General features: G+C 37.6%; 1 protein-coding gene across 5 annotated transcripts in view; it reads right to left on the reverse strand.

Annotated features, from left to right (window-relative positions):
* LOC119577844 overlaps positions 1-18,472 on the reverse strand; it is a 98,262-nt gene that overhangs the window by 8,173 nt on the left and 71,617 nt on the right. For 2 of the 5 annotated variants that reach the window (XM_037925445.1, XM_037925444.1), the window contains exons 4-6: positions 8,183-8,358; positions 7,798-7,959; positions 7,627-7,702 (exon numbers count right to left, since the gene is read on the reverse strand). The exons of 2 other annotated variants lie outside the window; for them this stretch is intronic. In XM_037925445.1, coding sequence (XP_037781373.1) covers positions 7,627-7,702; positions 7,798-7,959; positions 8,183-8,358 — 414 coding nt within the window. Of the gene's footprint in view, positions 1-7,626; positions 7,703-7,797; positions 7,960-8,182; positions 8,359-10,982; positions 11,105-11,324; positions 11,444-18,472 lie in introns of those variants that run through there. One more of the 5 variants, XM_037925448.1, reaches the window with a different exon arrangement.

The raw sequence follows: 18,472 nt of genomic DNA on the forward strand, positions 1-18,472 counted from the left end.
TAATGAGCTAAGCGAGATATGATTTATACTATTATAATAATATCTATTATCTATATTTCTTTTATCAATTTTTGTTTTGCAAGGACTCCAAGCTTGATATGGCTATAAGCACCACCAATTCTAAGTCAATCAATGTCAATACATATTTAGTGTTGTGTGAAGTTATGTTATAGCTCCAATTATGATTATAATCACCATTTTTTACATCCTCGCGGTAAATACAGCATCGCGCTTAGTCGAGGGGAGAGGGGAGGAGGAGCAGATTTAGGAGAAGGGTGAGGCCTCGCCAACAAGATATGGCATGTTTGATAGGGAGAACAGAGCGTGAGCTAGCGGAACGAGTGGGTGTGAAGAACGATGTGCTACGAAGATCAACAACCGAGGCGAGCATTTCTAAAACTTTCTAGCTATCTAGAACATGGGGTTTACCTTGGTCAAATGATTGAATGGGTGCGATTTCCATTGTAGATATTCATTAACTATGCAGTTCTTCACGAAAGGAAACGAGAAAAGTACTTCCATGGTGTCGCTCTATTGTTCGCCTCTTCCTCACTTCGCACGTTCATTAATGGTTTTACTATGTCGGTGAAGTCATTATCTCGTGACAAGCAGGGGTATTCCCTGATACCTGTCTGAGGTTGTCCGTTATCTGGATATTGCCTGGAGCATTGTCAGAGTTTTAGGAAGGCATCTTTAGATAAATAAGACTTTTTGTTAAAGATGATAGCAATGCTATAACATTTTAACACTTACCATATATTTCCCAAGTCTGAAAAAACTGCTCAGTTCATATACATTTACTTCAATAATCACCCTTGTATTTGAAAAAAAGGGCATTTTGCTTTCTCTAAGTTATGAAAAGAAGCTTTTCCCTCCCTTATTATGAGGTAATGCGAATATTTTTTCTCCTAAACGAATGCTTTTTTACTTGTCATTTAGAAAATATTGCTTCGGTTGCGGCTTTTTCCCCTTTAGGACTGTGATTTTCAACCCTTTCTCTATAACTTACCTCCTCGACTGTATGTTGCTCGTCATATACCCTTTACTGCCATGTATAAAACAAGAATTTAATGTAGACAACAAAAGAAGATTTATAGATAACTCGGTTTAAGAAAAGAAAAAAAAAAAAAACGCATCAGTTGGAAAATCACATGCTGTCTGCTAAGATCCATCGCATCGAGGGTGTCACTAATATTTTTTTTTTACTCACAGGGGTAAACATATCCTTGGTCAAAAAATCTCTGCTTTAGGCGAATTTGACTTAGTCATTGTCCAATACACGTACAATTATAAAAGCTTTATAACATGGGGGTTATATTATTTTACCTCTTTTTTTATATCTTATAAAAGTTTTTGTTTTTGATAAAGACATAGTTGTTAAAAGGGAAAAATAATCAAGTGAAAGCCTTCTTGTTATACAGGTGTTTTGATTTTGAAGATAAAAATAGTTTATAGGGGCCTTAAATGTTTTCGCTACTACAACAACTAGGGACATAGTGAAAAATCATAGGCAAAGGATGTTAAGATATATATATTTTTTCATTTGGTATGACTTTGTATTAAGATATTCAGAAAATATTAAAGAGATCGAGTGTCAAGTTTTATTCAGTGTCAACGTAAAAATATTTTTCTCTTTGTATAGGAGATTTGAGAAAATATATGCTATGTGTTACTTAAAAGCGGTGGCTGAATGTACGTTTCCCGAAAAGTAAATCACCATAGTCCGGCGGTGAGGTGATCGTCTCTTAAAGATAACAACTTATCTAGCTCCATCTCTTGCTGCATATTTGTAGAAAGGCAATGACGGGGAAATCGAGAAGTAAAGTTTGGTTGAATTATACCGTTGGCAAGGTTATTTGTGTCCTTTTATAATATTTTTCCCGTTCTTGTAGGAGACAAAAAAACATATTTGCTAGATAAATGAAACTACAATCAACAATCGCCGTAGTCCGACTTAAAGATAGCAACTTATCTAGCCCCGTCTCTTATAGCATGTTTGTAGACTGGTGAGAAAGACCATGGCAGGGAAATCGAGAAGTAAAGTTTAGTTGGATTATTTCCCGTCGGCAAGGTTATTTGTGTCTTTTTACAATATTTTTCCCGTTCTGTAGGAGACAAAACAGCATATTTGCTAGATGAATGAAACTATAGTAACCAACATTAGTGGTTACCATTGCATAGTTCCTTTTCTTCGTATATACTTGTAGGGAGGTACTATAGACAATTTTGTGGAGGGGGAGTAAATTACTGAAAAGCTAGTCCACCTTCTGTTCTAATTCATCTTTTCTTATATCATCATAAACAGAGGATCCCTAATCGATGTTTACCCTGGTCTTTTTATATCAGAAGAGAATGCACTGTATTGGCGTGCACAGAGTTATACATATGGGAAAGCTGAACATATTTCCTAGTTTGCATTGTAGACTGTACAAAATTGAGAGCTGAGGCGGGAACATTTTAGGAAATATACCGCATTACCCTTGAGGTTAATTAGCAAAACATAACTGGTTCAGCACGTGGGGACAGGTGGTGGTCCTAGTTGGTAGATAATTAACTGTTCAGACGGAAATAGGAGTGGGGAAACCCGTCTTTGGTCTCGCGCAGATGCGTTGAAAACCCTATTAATGCTCTCTAAATAGAATAAAACCGGTGACTTTTCAACCTGTTAGGTAATTAAACTGTTGTATAAGCCTGAAATTTTCAAAGGTATGAGATAGTGGTTATCGCATTTACATTTACACAGAAAATTTAAGCCTGTTATTTTATTTTATTTGTATTATCGCCTGTTAGGATGTGTGTTTGTGAAAGTCATAATAAAGACATTGAGTACAACAAGAGTTTCATGATCCTTTTGAGTGAATTGTATTTTTATTAGAAAGATGCCTTTGGGATGTAAGATAGCTTATCAATCGTCCCGCGAAGTTAAGAAATTTCTGTTGTTATTCTTATTAGGGTTGCACCTGTTATATTATGATTAACCTGTTGTATAAGCCTGCAATTTTCAAACGTGCGTAGTGGTAGTTATCGCATTTACATTTACACAAAAAATATAAGCCTGTTATTTTTATCTTATTTGTGTTATCACCTGTTAGGACGCGTGTTTGTGTCTTGAAAGTCATATTAAAGGCATGTTGGGTACAACAAGAGTTTCATGATCCTTTTCACTGAATTGTATTTTATTATGAAGATACCTTTGGGATGTAAGAACGACTAGTATAACATGTTAAAAGAAGAGAGGAGTTCGCAAGTTTATCAATCGTTCCCGCGAAGTTAAGAAATTTCTGTTGAGATATTCTTATTAGAGTTGCATCTTTGTTATATTATGCTTTGTAAACATTTGTAAAGATATTGATTATGGTCTTTGCAAGTATTTTTTTTTATATATGCATATGGAGTGAGAAATGGATAGTGTCATATGCATATATTTTTGTCTTATATTTACGTAATGCGAACATTGTCAATCTTAGTAAGGGTTAAAATGGATTTCCTTTTCTTGGTTGGTTACACATCAAAGGACGAGAGTAGCACCGTCACCGTCATACCTTACTGAATAAGTGAATGATTCAGTATTAATCATCCTCATTATATTGAAAATCTTCGGGGCGATATGATTTTGTATTTGTGTCTGTTTGTTTGGTACTAAACGCATATATGGAAGACACCTTGTAGGGGTTAGCTGATTATGACAGTTTCATCATCTAGGAGGGGTGGTCCACGCGTCTGTAACGGGTTGCCAAATTCTCGATCGGGTAAAAGTTCAAACACGATGATATTGCGGGGACGGGTGTTGGAGGGGAGGAGGGGTGGTGAGGGAGGTGAGTCATCAGGGACACCTGGCATCGGTGGATTATGATTGCATCATTCTTTAGGAGGGGTGTTCTCTCGCACTTCAGTGCAGGACTATTATCTCCTTAAGTAAGACTTTGTGATTTGTTTGTTGCTACTTTTTCTGACTAGATTGTTTTGGGTATGGAGGAATGTGGAGGCAGGGGCGTGTAGGACGGGGAGGAGGGTTGGGTTGGAGAGGAGGAGGGGGGGTGAGAGGAAACCCTTTAGGTGTGTGTATTAGGACATCATAGAGGAACATTATGGATTATGATTTAATAGGAGGGATGATCATTCATTCTTAACAGGTCAATTTCGACCAGGTACACGTTTAAACAGGTGAATATTGCGGGTGGTGGTGCGGAGTGTATGCGAAGAGGGTGTGGTGGTGGTGGTGTGTGTGTGTGTGTGTTTGTGTGTGTGTGTGTGTTGTGTGTGTGTGTGTGTGTGTTGTTTGTGTGTGTGTGTGTGTGCTGTGTGTGTGTGTGTGCGAGCGCATTGTTATAGTGTTATACAATAAAAATAAAAAGCAATATTGTATAAACGAGTTGTTATAATCTTTTACACTTAATTGTATTCTTAATCTCTGGTACAGTGCGAGAGGAGCAGAAATTATCGCGTCATTAGCAGACCTGTGTGACCTATTTATTATGAGTTTTTAAACAATTCAGTCCATAGGAGAGATGGTCCCCTTCGTCGTACACAGAATTAATTCTCGATCTCGGTACAAGTTTAAAACATGGTGATATTGTCGGTCGTGGTGGGAGGAGCCGCGGATGAGTTCTGTAGCATATGCCTACGGGTAATGATTCGGTTACGGATATTGGTCATCTTTCTGTTATGATGTACTATTTTGGACTCTAAGGATGTATGTTAGCCATCGGTAGGCTATGGTTTAGTGGTACTCGTGATCATTAGCCTGCTTCACTCTCGACAGTTTTGTATAATTAATCTATTCAAACTGCATTGGAGAGATCCTCGTCTGGACATCAAGTTATGAGTAATGATTTCGGATACGGGATATTGATTAGTTATCACTTTCAAGTAGGTCATCTTTCTGTTATGATTGAACCATTTTCAACCGAAGGTGTGGGCGATAGCCATCGCTAGCTATGGTCTAGTGGTTGCCTCGTGATCATTAACTGCTTTCCAACTCTCGATAAGGTTGTGTGTTACGCTGATGATCATTAATCTATGTCACTGTCACCTGCATTGGAGGGATACTCGTCTGTAGGCTCATCATTTGTTTCAGTATTTCTCTTATGATGCGTATGTACGACACATAAAACTGCATGTGAAAGTAGGTAATGGATTTCCGGGATGACTATGTGTTGTTGTCGGACATGGTTGCGGTTTGCGGTTTGTGGTTTCGACCAAAGGTCAATCGATAGTCACGGTCACGACCTACTTTCACATCATGTACGTGTGTGAGGGTGTTCGATTTTGTCCACCTACATTATCCTGCTTTCACTCTCTATAATGTTGTGGGGTTACGCTGTGATCATTAATCTATATCACGGTCACCGCATTGGAGGGGATACTCGTCTGTAGTACATCATTTGTTTCATTATTTCTCTGTATGAGGCATAATGTACGAATAAAATGCACATGTGAAAAGTAGGTTAATGATTTCCGGGTATTGATTATGTTGTTGTGGACATTGGTTGCGGTTTGCGGTTTGTGGTTTCGTCAAGGTCACTGATTACGTCACGGTCACTGACCTACTTTTCTCGACAAGGTTGTGATCATTAATCTATGTCACCTGTCACCTGCGTTGGGAGGAGGATACTAGTCAGTAGTACATTCATTTGTTTAATTAATTCTCTTATGAGGCCTCATGTACGAACATAAAATGCACATGTGAAAGTAGGTTAATGATTCCGGGTATTGACCTATGGTTTTGTTGTGGACATTGGTTGCGGTTTGCGGTTTCGTCAAGGTCACTGATTACGCATGGTCACTGGCCTACTTTCACATTCATGTACGTACATGAATGTGTCGCCGTTCTGTCAGGTACACTATTTGAAGGTGCGACGTTTGTCGGGTTTTACAATACTACTTATAGATATTAATATATAATATATATATATATATATATCTAAATAATATACAAAATTTATTTCCTTTAGTGCTCTGTCCTACGACAAGTCATTTTTGACATCCATGGTCACCATGGACAAGAATTCACCCCATTTACACTGGATTAAGGTCCATTTCAATAGATGTCTGCCATAAATACAAGGGAAAAACCTGTCAGGGTGGTTTCCCTTTGCCTTCCCTGACACACACACATCACACACATATATAAATGTATGTGTGTGTATACACACATACACACACACGCACACACACAAGAACATATATATATATATATATATATATATATATATATATATATATATATATATATAAGTCCATTTATCTATTTATTCACTTATATATATGCATATGTATTTGCGTTATATATATGTAAAACACACACACACACACACAAATATATATTTTATATATATATATATATAAAATATATATAATATATTATATAATACATATATATATATATATTATATATATATATATATATATATAGGAAATTATATATATATATATATATATATATATATTTAAAATATATAATATATATATATATGTATACATGTATATATATATATATATATATATATTTTATATATATATATATATATAAAATTTTTTATGTGTGTGTGTGTGTGTACAATATATATACACGCAAATACATATGTATATATATAAGTGAATAAATAGATAAATGTACGTCAGAAATACATGTATTTCTGACGCAGACGCAATCGAAACCGGTCAAATACATCTCTTGTATTGAGAAGATATTCATTCTCATTCATACCTTTTTCTACATTTGTCAATATGAATACGGTTCGTACTTATATATGCATATATATAGAAATTAGAAGGAAGGAGAAAGAAAGACAGATAGACAGCGGAAGAAAGAGGAAGGGTATACTGTATATGCATATTTACAAATATGTATGAATATACATGCACTCCCCCACACACACGTATATATGAACACACACACATATATGTGTGTGTGTATGTATGTACTATAATATATATATATATATATATATAATTTTATTTTATATATATATATATATATATCAGAAACAATCATTATAAGACTTACTTCAGTTAATACAGTGTCACTGAGGGCAGAGAACCTCGTGCTGGTCACCCTGCACGTGTACCGTGTGCGACCCTGTGCACTCAACCGCCGCACCATCAGATCGCCGGTGCTCGAGATCTAAATGCAAAACATTTTTAAACTATGATATGTATCTGTCATATGGGTTATCTGCTCAAGATTGGTTACTCACTTCCAACGAAAATTTACTGTCTTATATACTCTTTCCATCCTGCTCTATTTGAGTTTACTTTAATTCAGTGGAATATTGTAAATGTTGGAATTACCAGATAAATGGCGTTGCCAGAAATCCTCTCATTATTGAGGAACCATTCCCGAGTGACGTTTTGGCCCTGCGAGCGGCAAGGCAACGTCAAGGAGTCCCCTACATGGCCCATGGCCGCGGGGGAGTGTTGGTAGATGCGAGGCAGAGCGTTAACGAGGGCGCCCAGGCGGCACGTGGGGCCCTTTCCCCCGTGTCTCGCTTTCGTCGCCTGTTCTCGTACCATGGGATATACTTATTATTTCCACCGTAGCGTTCGCACCTTTATCTTTATCTTCTGTAGTAGGGATATTGCATAGGTATTGTTAATTGTTCATTAACAGTTAAGTGGACTTACCTACAATAACTACAGTAAAAAGACGAGAGTAAGACTTCTGACTCCGTGGTGCTCTCACTTCCAACTTGTATGTCGCCTTTGTAAGGATTTGAAAAAAAATAAGTTTAACGTATAGGCAATTGCATATTTTCAAGTATGGTTAGGATGATTCTATTTTTGATTCTAACAGACCTGGTGTTGGTCGGAGATGCAGTCCAAATAGGCGACGGAGGAGATTTGCAGGACGGAGGCGGACGTGGACACCGTTGAGGACAACTCCCCCTCCAGACCCAGCATGTTGGTCGCCTCTTCCAGAAGCTCTTGGGGCGTGGAACCTACCTCGACCTGGGCACCCTATATTAAGTATTACCAAACTCGTTATTTCCCCTTTATCTTAGTATGAAAATATGATTAAAAAGTCAACCATATGCTCATACACACACATATATATATATATGTTTATATATATTCTATTTATTATTATTATTATTGTTATCATTTTTATGGAAATTATATACTACGAGAATGGCACTGTAGTTCTAATTTTCAGGTCTGCGACATTTATGTGTTTGTTGACCTCTCGGTGCAGTGGCACGCCGTCCTTGTACCACGTGAGGACAGAGCCTGTGGGGGCGACCACCTCACACTGAAGGCGAGCGTCCTGACTACGCCGAACACCCGCCACCCGCGGCGAGCACTCGCTCGTCCACAGCACTTCGTCCCGCTCTTCCTCGTGCACCGCCTCGCTTCTCTCTGTAGGTAATTATCACGAAACATTGTTTGATTTCATAGCAGTAGTTACAAATGTTTTTTTTTTTTTTTTTTTTTTTTTTTATGTGGGATCCATAAGAATTGCAGAACAAACATATATATGAAAATATAACTTACTTGCTTCTGTTTAAAGGCGACTGATCAAAGATCTGAAAAAAGAAGGAAGAAATTGTCCGTCAACAATATTTAGGTCATGATTCTATTCACATGCAAAAATCTCGAATGCGTCCTCGCACAAAAACTGACAATATGTAATCATGTAAATAGTGATGCACTCGTATTCTCATCCAGCTGTTGGTGAGGGGCAATATCACTGAACATACCTGTGATCGGTAAAACTCGCAAAGTCTTGTGATGCCTAAACCAACTGAACAGTATAACATACAGTTACATCAGTTACTTAATACACATAATCATCTGACAATCAACATTCAAGAAATTAGCTTATCTTTAGCTGAAATCCAGTACTTGTGTACTTATAGCTAACATCATTGACACATTAAGAATTCAGACTTTACATATTTTTCTTTCTTGATATACTTCTTTAATAGCCCCGATCGAAGAGATCAATGCAATTTTGCATATACAGCTGCCAGGTGTCTTATAGACATACTCAGCCTACCAAATACCAAAGGTCTTTCTTACCAGTGTCCCTCCTACAAGCTGAATAGTTGATATTTAGTATGGAAAAAATCCAATTCCGCCAGATAGATTGCAACACCTTTTTTATCATTCGCTATCCAAGATAACTTGAGATTCGCCTAAGCCACCCAATAGTTGTGCACTGTGTGAAGCTTGGAATTAGTCGTAGATAGAATAGCTATGATGTATTGTATAGGGTAAACAGTGAAATAATAGAATATGTGAGATCTTATCTTGGTGGGGGAAAATTTGAGTCAAACCTGAAATTGTGTTCATTCTCTAACAGAAGGGGTATGCTGTTTGGCTGCTAAGCTAGCTAAAGAAGAGAGATCAACGTCGCGTTTGCTGGGCAGTTCACTTGGTCTGATGGGTTGTAAAAGGCGGCACTGTAATATGTAGTGAATAAGAGGCTCTGATGTTACCTCCTGACAATGCAGGCAATCTCGTGGGACTCCATTTCCCAGTTGCATTTATAGCCCAATTGCAATCTGTGTTGAAAACAGCGTCCCTTTCGTAATAAGTCCTTGGGATAGTAACCTGCCCGTAATCTGGTGCTGCCTTATACCAACGTGCAGAAGGTGTTCCTGCGTAAACCCAAACTTGATGTTGTATCCGTGAGATGTGGTAGGTGGTACGATTTGCTAAAAGCTTGATCTGGCTGATACTGGGCTTGATGTTGCTGCTGGCCTTTGCTGCTATGTCTGCCTGGTCACTTCATGGTATGCCAACATGGTTTGGTATCCAGATGAAAGTTATGGACTTGCCCTGATGGTTACTGGTGTAATTGAAAGAATTGTCGTCATGAGGTGTATATTATCATGATGACTGATCATTGCAAAGTATGTAGAGCTGAGAGTGAATCAGGATTGACTGAGATGAATAGCATATGTGAGAATTGTCTTTATGGCAAACAGGTCTGCTTGTAAGGTTGATGCACCATTGCTGCTTCTGCTATATACATAGTCATTGTAGGTAAATGCAGATCCTGCTTCTCCAGACTGTTGGCTGACAGTGCCATCTGTAAAGATGTCAGCTGTGTCCCGGGGTGACTGGCTGGGGAGAGACACTTATTCCTGGTTCTGGTGAAATCCGTCTGTAAGCAAAGAGCCTTAGCATATCCAAGACAAAGTGTATTCAAGCAAAGGAAACTGGAAGTGGTTCCCATGGTGGACCCTGGACTGAATTGTCTGTGTAGAGCATCAACTCCTCTGGCTTTAATTGTGGGCAACAGATCTAGTATCTCTACAGAATTACAGATTTCTATAGAGACATTCTATTTTAACTGTGCCACCTGAGTCTTGGACTGGGTGGAGTCTGTAAATGAATGTGTTGTCAGAGGGTAGTCATGAAGGAAGACCTATTATGAGAGGAGATATTCTTGGTGACACGACCAGCAACAATTTGTTGTATCTTTGCCTTGGGGGATAGTAGGCTGGGACTCTAAGCGAATGTTAAGAAGCCCAAGTCCATCGTGGAGTGTAGCAGCACGACCCCACAACCTGAAGTTCAGTGTAGTTTCCCAGGTTGGGTCACATCAGATCCACAGCTATGTATGCACTCATTGGACATCGGGCTCCCCTCGTTCCCTGCGCGCTTTCACAGCGCCCTTGTACTTAAGCCGCAGAATCCAAAACGAAATCAACATTCCATGATCCTCCAGCAGAACAAGACAACAGCAGCAGCTACACGAGGACTGCCCAGTCCTTAGCAGACTGGAGAGCCTGTTGGCTCCCCCGTTGATCTCCGACTTCACCTTCAGCACCCAACCATACCTGTGGGTACTCACACCCACAACAAACACTCCCCAAAGAGATAAGACTCCAGTACTACAAGATAGTAGATGCACAATCATCCATCTACTATAGGAGCTCCTAGAACTATACTCATAAGTATATTTTGAATTACTTCTTGGGTAGCCTGGAGTAGTCATGCCACATGCACGACTAGCAAATGTAACAAAAAACCTTTGGCAGTCGCATATGCACATCGAATGGGACGTGGAGGCTGGATCCTCGAGCTGCCCAGTCACGGGATGCCATTGCCATCAGGCTGACCGCCAATAGGAGGACTCGGATCATTGTTTATGCTGGGAAAAAGGACAAAGAGAATGGTAAACACATGCTACTTCCTGTGGTTGGTTACATCAGATGTTAGATATTTCAATTTAAGATTATAACAGATAAGACATAGACTACAACAGTTAGAAAAAAATCTAAGGTAAGGAAAATGTTTTATGGACAGATATAATAGGATTATGGTCCCAAAGACTTCTTTCCCTCAGAATCCACCAGGCCACGCAGACGCACTTTTCCGAGTAAATTAAGGCAAAGAGAGCTGTGTGTGCTAGAAACCCGATCTTCTTCGGGATGGAAGGAACACTGTGGACTTCCTGTGATGCTCTTCGTCTTTTAAAGCTCGAATGGAATCCGGTTCCACCCCTGGAGAGCGATTTTCTAATGAGGCAATTCACACGTTTCACAAGATGATAGTCATTATGTGCAGATAACCTAGAATGTTGCTCTTTGCTTGCAATGAACTAATATTTTCAACTTCATGAACTTGCATTCACTGCAGTTTATTTATATGTTTCATTTTCCCTAAAAGTGTGTGGTTGCACTTGTGAGCCCATGCATATGTAATATATATATATATATATTATTATAGTATATATATATTTATATATATATATATATAATATAATATTTTATATATTTTATATATATACATATAATAATATATATAAAACATATATATATATATATATATATATTATATATATATATATATATATAATTATATATTACTTATTGCACAGTCCCCCACATACACGCAAACATACACACACACACACACATGTATACTATATATTTATTTTTATATAAATATATACTTGTTATATTTTAAATATAAACATCAATATATATATATATATATATATATTATATATATATATATATATATATTTATATTATATATATAATTATATATATATATTTATAATATTATGTAAAATATATATATATATATTATATATATATATTGTATATACATATTTTATATATATATATATATATTATATTTGCACACACAAGAACACATACGCATATATATGAATTCATCATCATAAGGGGTTAGCACTAGCACATGGCTGTATCCACCCTTTGCTTCCAGCCATGAGGGCCCCTCATGGCGAGACAAGACAGGCCCTCAGCCAATCACTAACTCCTTGCAACAGGACTTGTTGAGCTGCCCAAGCCTTGACCTCCCAGGTCGTCCCACAGGCCTCTTCCCCCCAAGATTGTCTGGTAGTGAGACAATCCAATGGGCAGGGAATAAGTTCGACAGACTCCCCACCACACTGGACAGCACTTTCAGTACCAGTATATAGGCTTGCTATTAGGCCAATAATCCGTGTCAGAATCTCCCATAGCAATTCTCGATGCACCGAGTCAGACACCTTCTTGAAGCTGATGTGGCTACAACTGAACTCGTGATGGCATTCTACAATTACTCCAAGCACTAGGATACGATCTATTGTGGACTTGCCAGGAGTTTAATCCAGACTGCTCCGGGCTGTGGTGTCTTAGTAGGTGGTCATGGATCATTTCAAAAAAAATGTGAGTGAAAACCTTGCCTGGTATACTGAGCAGTGTAATGCCAAATGTAGTTGCTACAATCCACCAATCTCCTTTCCCCTTCCAGAGAGGGATGACCATACCCCTTAACAGGTCAGGGAAATGGAACCAGACTGCCAGATGGGAGTAAACACTGCATGCAAGCCCTATGCCATAGGTTCCCCCCCCCAATACCTGTATCACTATACTATGTCCAACAATGCAGTTGGAACACTGATACCAGGATTCAGAAATCCTCATTCTCTGGGACCAAGCAAAGTCCCGGAGAAGGAAGCTGTTCTCACTGCTGGGATCAGCTCCCAAGCCATGGGGGCTGGCTAAACATCTCATAGCCAACTCACCTCTTTCACATTGAGTTTACAAACACTGGTAGGAATGTACACAGCAATAAGAGACATGAAGCCAAAAACATGTTTCAGTCTCATAGCCATAATATGCTCATCAACCTGTGTTACCTCAGTTACCGACGGTTGACCCACAGCCTGCCTTGCTTGTTGGGTGGGAGGGACAACACCTCTCCCCCTAGCACTCCATATATTGAAGGCACTGCCAATGAGTTATCTGAGGGGCAGGAGTTGGTAAGGAGCCAGGGCGTGTCCACAAGCTGGTGGGCCATGGCTCCATACCCTTGGGGGCCCCCTTTACTCCTTTGTGATCCCCCACATTTTTTGCCTGGGACCGCAAGGTGCCCATTTTTCCATGGTGGCCATGGGGAGGCACTGCAGAAGTCTGGGTGATGAAGAGGCAGGGGATGCTTATGCAGAGCTACTCCCTTTTCGCACTAGGCTAGCCAGCGGTGGCAGCTGCAAGCGAGAAAGCATTCATCAAGCACTTAACACAATCTAGTCTACCACACCATCACTTCACATCACCCTGAGCAGGAAGCACCCATACATTTATATATATGTATATATATATGGGTATGTGTGTGTATACATATACATATACAAATATATATGTGAATACTTTCATATGAATCACATATATATATATATATATGTATATATATATATATATATATATATATATATATATATATGTATGTATATACATGTACATGTGTGTGTATATAGTTCTAGTTATATATACATATATAATACATATACATACACATTTACATATATGTATGTATATATATTCTTACATATGTATTATATGAATGTATATAACTTTAACTACACACACACACGTGTATATGTGTATATATATATATATGTATATATATATATATATATATATATATATATATATATATATATATATACATATATATTGTGTATATATATGAGTGTGTGTGTGTGTTTGCATATTTGTACAGATGTATGTATGTATGCATGTATATTTATATATACATATATATGTATATATATACATACACATATATGTATTTATATATGTATATATAAATTATATACATGCATTATATATACATATGAAAGATGGAATAATGCAATGCCGCATTGATATAGATATATAACAATCCTCCCTGACCGGGCCTCGAACCTAGGTTACTCCAGATAAGAAACCAAATGGTTAGTACTAACCCAAACATACCACACACACGACATACATCTGTGCCTCCAGTGTCTCCTGCAAGAAGAAGTTCTGCCTTAAACTCAGGCCTTCTCAAATGGACTCCTTAGCTGTGTCAAGTGTTCAAGCTTGAATGAGTCCCACAGAGCTGTAGGGTCCATCAGGTTTTTGAGTACTGAACACTGATCAGATATAGCTATATCGAACATTTGAGCACACTCCTCCCCCTACAGTCTGCCCCTAGGGTGGACAATGGAAGGATGGCGGGATTTGAAGTGGACCTGAAGAATTGCCACAACCAATCTATGGTTGGTACCACAGAACTCAGCGCTCCAGTAAATCCTCTAGTTCTGAAGGATCCTCGAGTAACAAGTATGTGGTCGATCTTCTTGGCCACAGTAACCATATCACTATACCATGTCCAGCAATATGGGTTGGAGCACTGATACCAGGAGCCAGAAATCCTCAATATGTGGGACCTAGGAAAGTTCCAGAGAAACAGGCTGGAATTAATGATGGAATGAACTCCCAAGCCAAGGGAACCAATGAACATCTCGTAGCCAGCCTGATCATAGCCGGATACCACACCAAACTCTCCCAGAACAATGTGAATGTCTTGTCTTTGACAACTGTCTGCCAAAGATCCTGTGAGTTTGGTGTAGAACACCTTTACATTTAGTTTGCCAAACATCGGGAGGAACATATACCCGCATTAGAAATATGAAGCCAAAAAGCTGCTTCAATCTCACTTCAATTATATGCCATCAATTGGAGTGACCTCCACTATTGAGGTTGGGAATGGTGACCATCATTCCAACTTGACCAGTAGTAGGTGTTAAGCTGCTAACAGGTCTCTTCTCTGAGAGGGATGATACCACAACTCTCAACTGCTTCAATTCCCTTAATAGCAGGGGTAAGCCTGCCACAAGGACCAGATATTCCAAACTCCTAGTTGGATATCCTGCCGGGGGTTGAGTTTTGGGGGTCACCCCGGGTGGTCAACGGGGGTTCCCAAACCCCCTGTGGGAGATGAGTAAAACCCACTTCCCCACTCCGTCAGTTAATTTCCCCAATGGGGCCCTAACCTCCCCCAAGTCCCCCTCTCCAGCACTGACAGGGGTTTTATTTTGAGAATGACTGACAAGTATTTCCCCAAGAACCACACATTAACCCCATGGGGCGGGGAACAGGATTTGTATGAACCCATGTGTGTCCACACGCCGGGGGGCTATAATTCCTATTCTAGACCCCTACTGCTCCAAGATCCTCCACAGTTAATCAAGGGACTACAAGTACCCATTTTTCAGGGGGGGTAAAAAGCGGCACTTGGAAGTCTTGAGGGAGAGGCTATGGCAGATAGAAGGCTTATCCATGACTGCTCCCTTTTTGCTTGGCTAGCCAGCATGGCAGTGAAAATGAAATACAAAATTTTCGCAATTAAGAGACCAATCCCCTAAGCAGAACACCCAGAATAATATATATTATATATAATTTTATAAATAAATATATATAAATATATACGATATAAATTACCCAAAATGTGTTTTTTTACATTTATATTGGACACATATATGGTAAGTATATAACTAAAAATATATAGAATGAATTATTACATAATAAGCATACAACTAGAAATAGTCTGTAATATAAAAGTTATTTTATAATTTTGATCATGTATTTCCCAAAAGTAAATATGAAATGATCTTTTGACTCGACCCTACTAAGGGTAATGCTAGTGAAAATTTTTTTGCTGAAAAAAACAGATTAATGGATATAATGTAACGTAGTTTCATTAAATTTTAGTTTGTGTTTTTAGTTATATTACAAACATCAAAATATGAATATAGTTTAATCGTATTCCTGCAAAGATTCAGAGATAATTGAAAAGAAAGAAAACCCACAGGGACACACACACACCAATGTTGTATTATCCACACACACACACACCACACACACACACAATATATATTTTTATATTATATAAAAAATATATATTTTATAATTAAATTTATAATATAATATATATTTTATAATTATATAATATGTGTGTGGTGTGGGGGGTGTGGGGGGTATGGGGGGGGCACGGGTGATTTAGGGGAAAACTTTTGTCCTGTACAGCACCCCATGAAATGATTGAAAGTGTCACCAATTTTGCCCCTTTTGGGAGTGTCTAACTTGGGGGTTATTTCCCTTCATCTTTTTGTAAAATTAATGTCCTGTAGAAAAACACTAGAAATTCATAAACGTTGCAAGTAAGTAGCCACCCCTTAAGGTTCACGGTTAACAATAAAAGTGCTCACCGTAATGGTTGCTTCCTTAAAACATCATCGACCCCCATGTGGGGGGTGGATATATATAATATATTTTATAAAATAAAAATTTATATATAATATATATATGCGATAGCAAAACTATATTTTTATAACATATATAGATACACAGGTGTGTGTTTTTGTGTGTGCATGTGTGTTTGAATATGTGTTTATGTGTTTTTTGTGTGTGTTGGGGTATTTGGGCGTGTTGGCCTGTGTGTGTGCACACATGCACGTGGGTGGCTCAAAATATTTTTAAATTTTTGTCTTTTTAAATCCAAAAGAGAAAAATTAAATTGTTTTAAACTACGGGGCCTTTTGGGCCGACGGGGAGAAAGGGCCCCTTTCGACCACCCCTTCTTGCAGAAAAAGGACGCCCCCCAAAGCGACTTTTTTCCGCATCAATTCCTGGAGTAATCCGTTCGTCGACAGAATTCTAGCCGTCGCAAAACAGACGTGCGCCCTTTACCAGAAAGAAAAAAGAAAATGAGGAAAAGAAAGGGACCGGGAAACTTTTCGCAAATGTGTAATTTTAATTTAAAACCCCCTGTGCTTTTTTTGGGAGATACAAAAACACTAAAAAAACGTAGCCTGGTTGCTCGAAGAAAATATCCACCTATAATGCCACACACACTACACAAAACACACAACACCACACACACACACACCCCACACACACCCCACACACCCCCACCCCACACGCATACACACAATGTATATACATAACCACACCACACCGAGCGCCCGCCGCGCATTATCACATTTATGTGATAATACTTTTATATATTTATATAGGCATGATAAACACGCGAGCGCCCCATCGCCTGAATTATGTATTATACATATATATAATATATATTATTATATTATTTTAATATATATAATATTACATATGCACACAAAACACACTACCATTATATATGTAATATTATGTATATGTTATAATATATAAAATTAATATATATAAAATAATATTATATAAATTATGTATATACGCACAATAAATATATACACACACAGAATATAAAATTTATATATTTTTATAATATATATATAATATATAATAAAATATATATATATATATATATATCAATGCATTTATGTATTATCATAATACATGTGCGTGCGGGCGCTCACGGTTATATCTATCCCAATTAGATAATACATGTGTCTATGTAATGTAAAAATGTTATATAAAATGAAAATAAATCTTTATATTCATGCATATATATAAATATATAATATATGTATAATATAAAATATTTATTATATATATATAATAATTAAATTTAATATATATATAATATATATAATATATATATATATATATATATAATATATATTTTAAAATGTACATTATGTGTGGTGTAATATTATATAATATATATAATAAATGATGATTATACACACCCATAGTTGTATATCTTTAAAATGTAATTCCGCGCTGGGGAAAAATAAAATATTTACGTACGGGTTTTTAAAAAGGAAGAGTAAATAAATTTTCTAATTTTTTTTGATGTTATTGTAAAGTAAATAATAACAAAACTCAATATTATTATTAGCTACCATATAATACTGCAATAGACGTACCACGATGTACATCTTATATGCGTAGCAGCTGCTATCAATATATAAACCTTAAGTTTCCTGAGAAAGAGAAACATGAACATTGTTCATTACCTGAGTTCTTCCTGCTAATTACAGAGGAAATAAAGGACAAGTTAATTTAAGCGTTCCTCTAATTCTTTCTCTCTCAGAGCCTTGAATTTCAGGCAAAATCACACATAAGTTATAAAGCTATAGTGGAGGTACATCATCAGTCATAATACGCGGGCGTAATCCAGAGAGGTCAGCTTCGAAGCGGGTCTTCACCGTCATCTTGAAGTGCGATTCGATGGTCATTACATAATCACCATCTGGAAATATATATTCATACATATATGTACAAACACTCATGAGTATGCACACATGCAT

This window comes from Penaeus monodon, chromosome 10 (assembly GCF_015228065.2).
Source record: "Penaeus monodon isolate SGIC_2016 chromosome 10, NSTDA_Pmon_1, whole genome shotgun sequence".
Lineage (NCBI taxonomy): Eukaryota > Metazoa > Arthropoda > Malacostraca > Decapoda > Penaeidae > Penaeus > Penaeus monodon.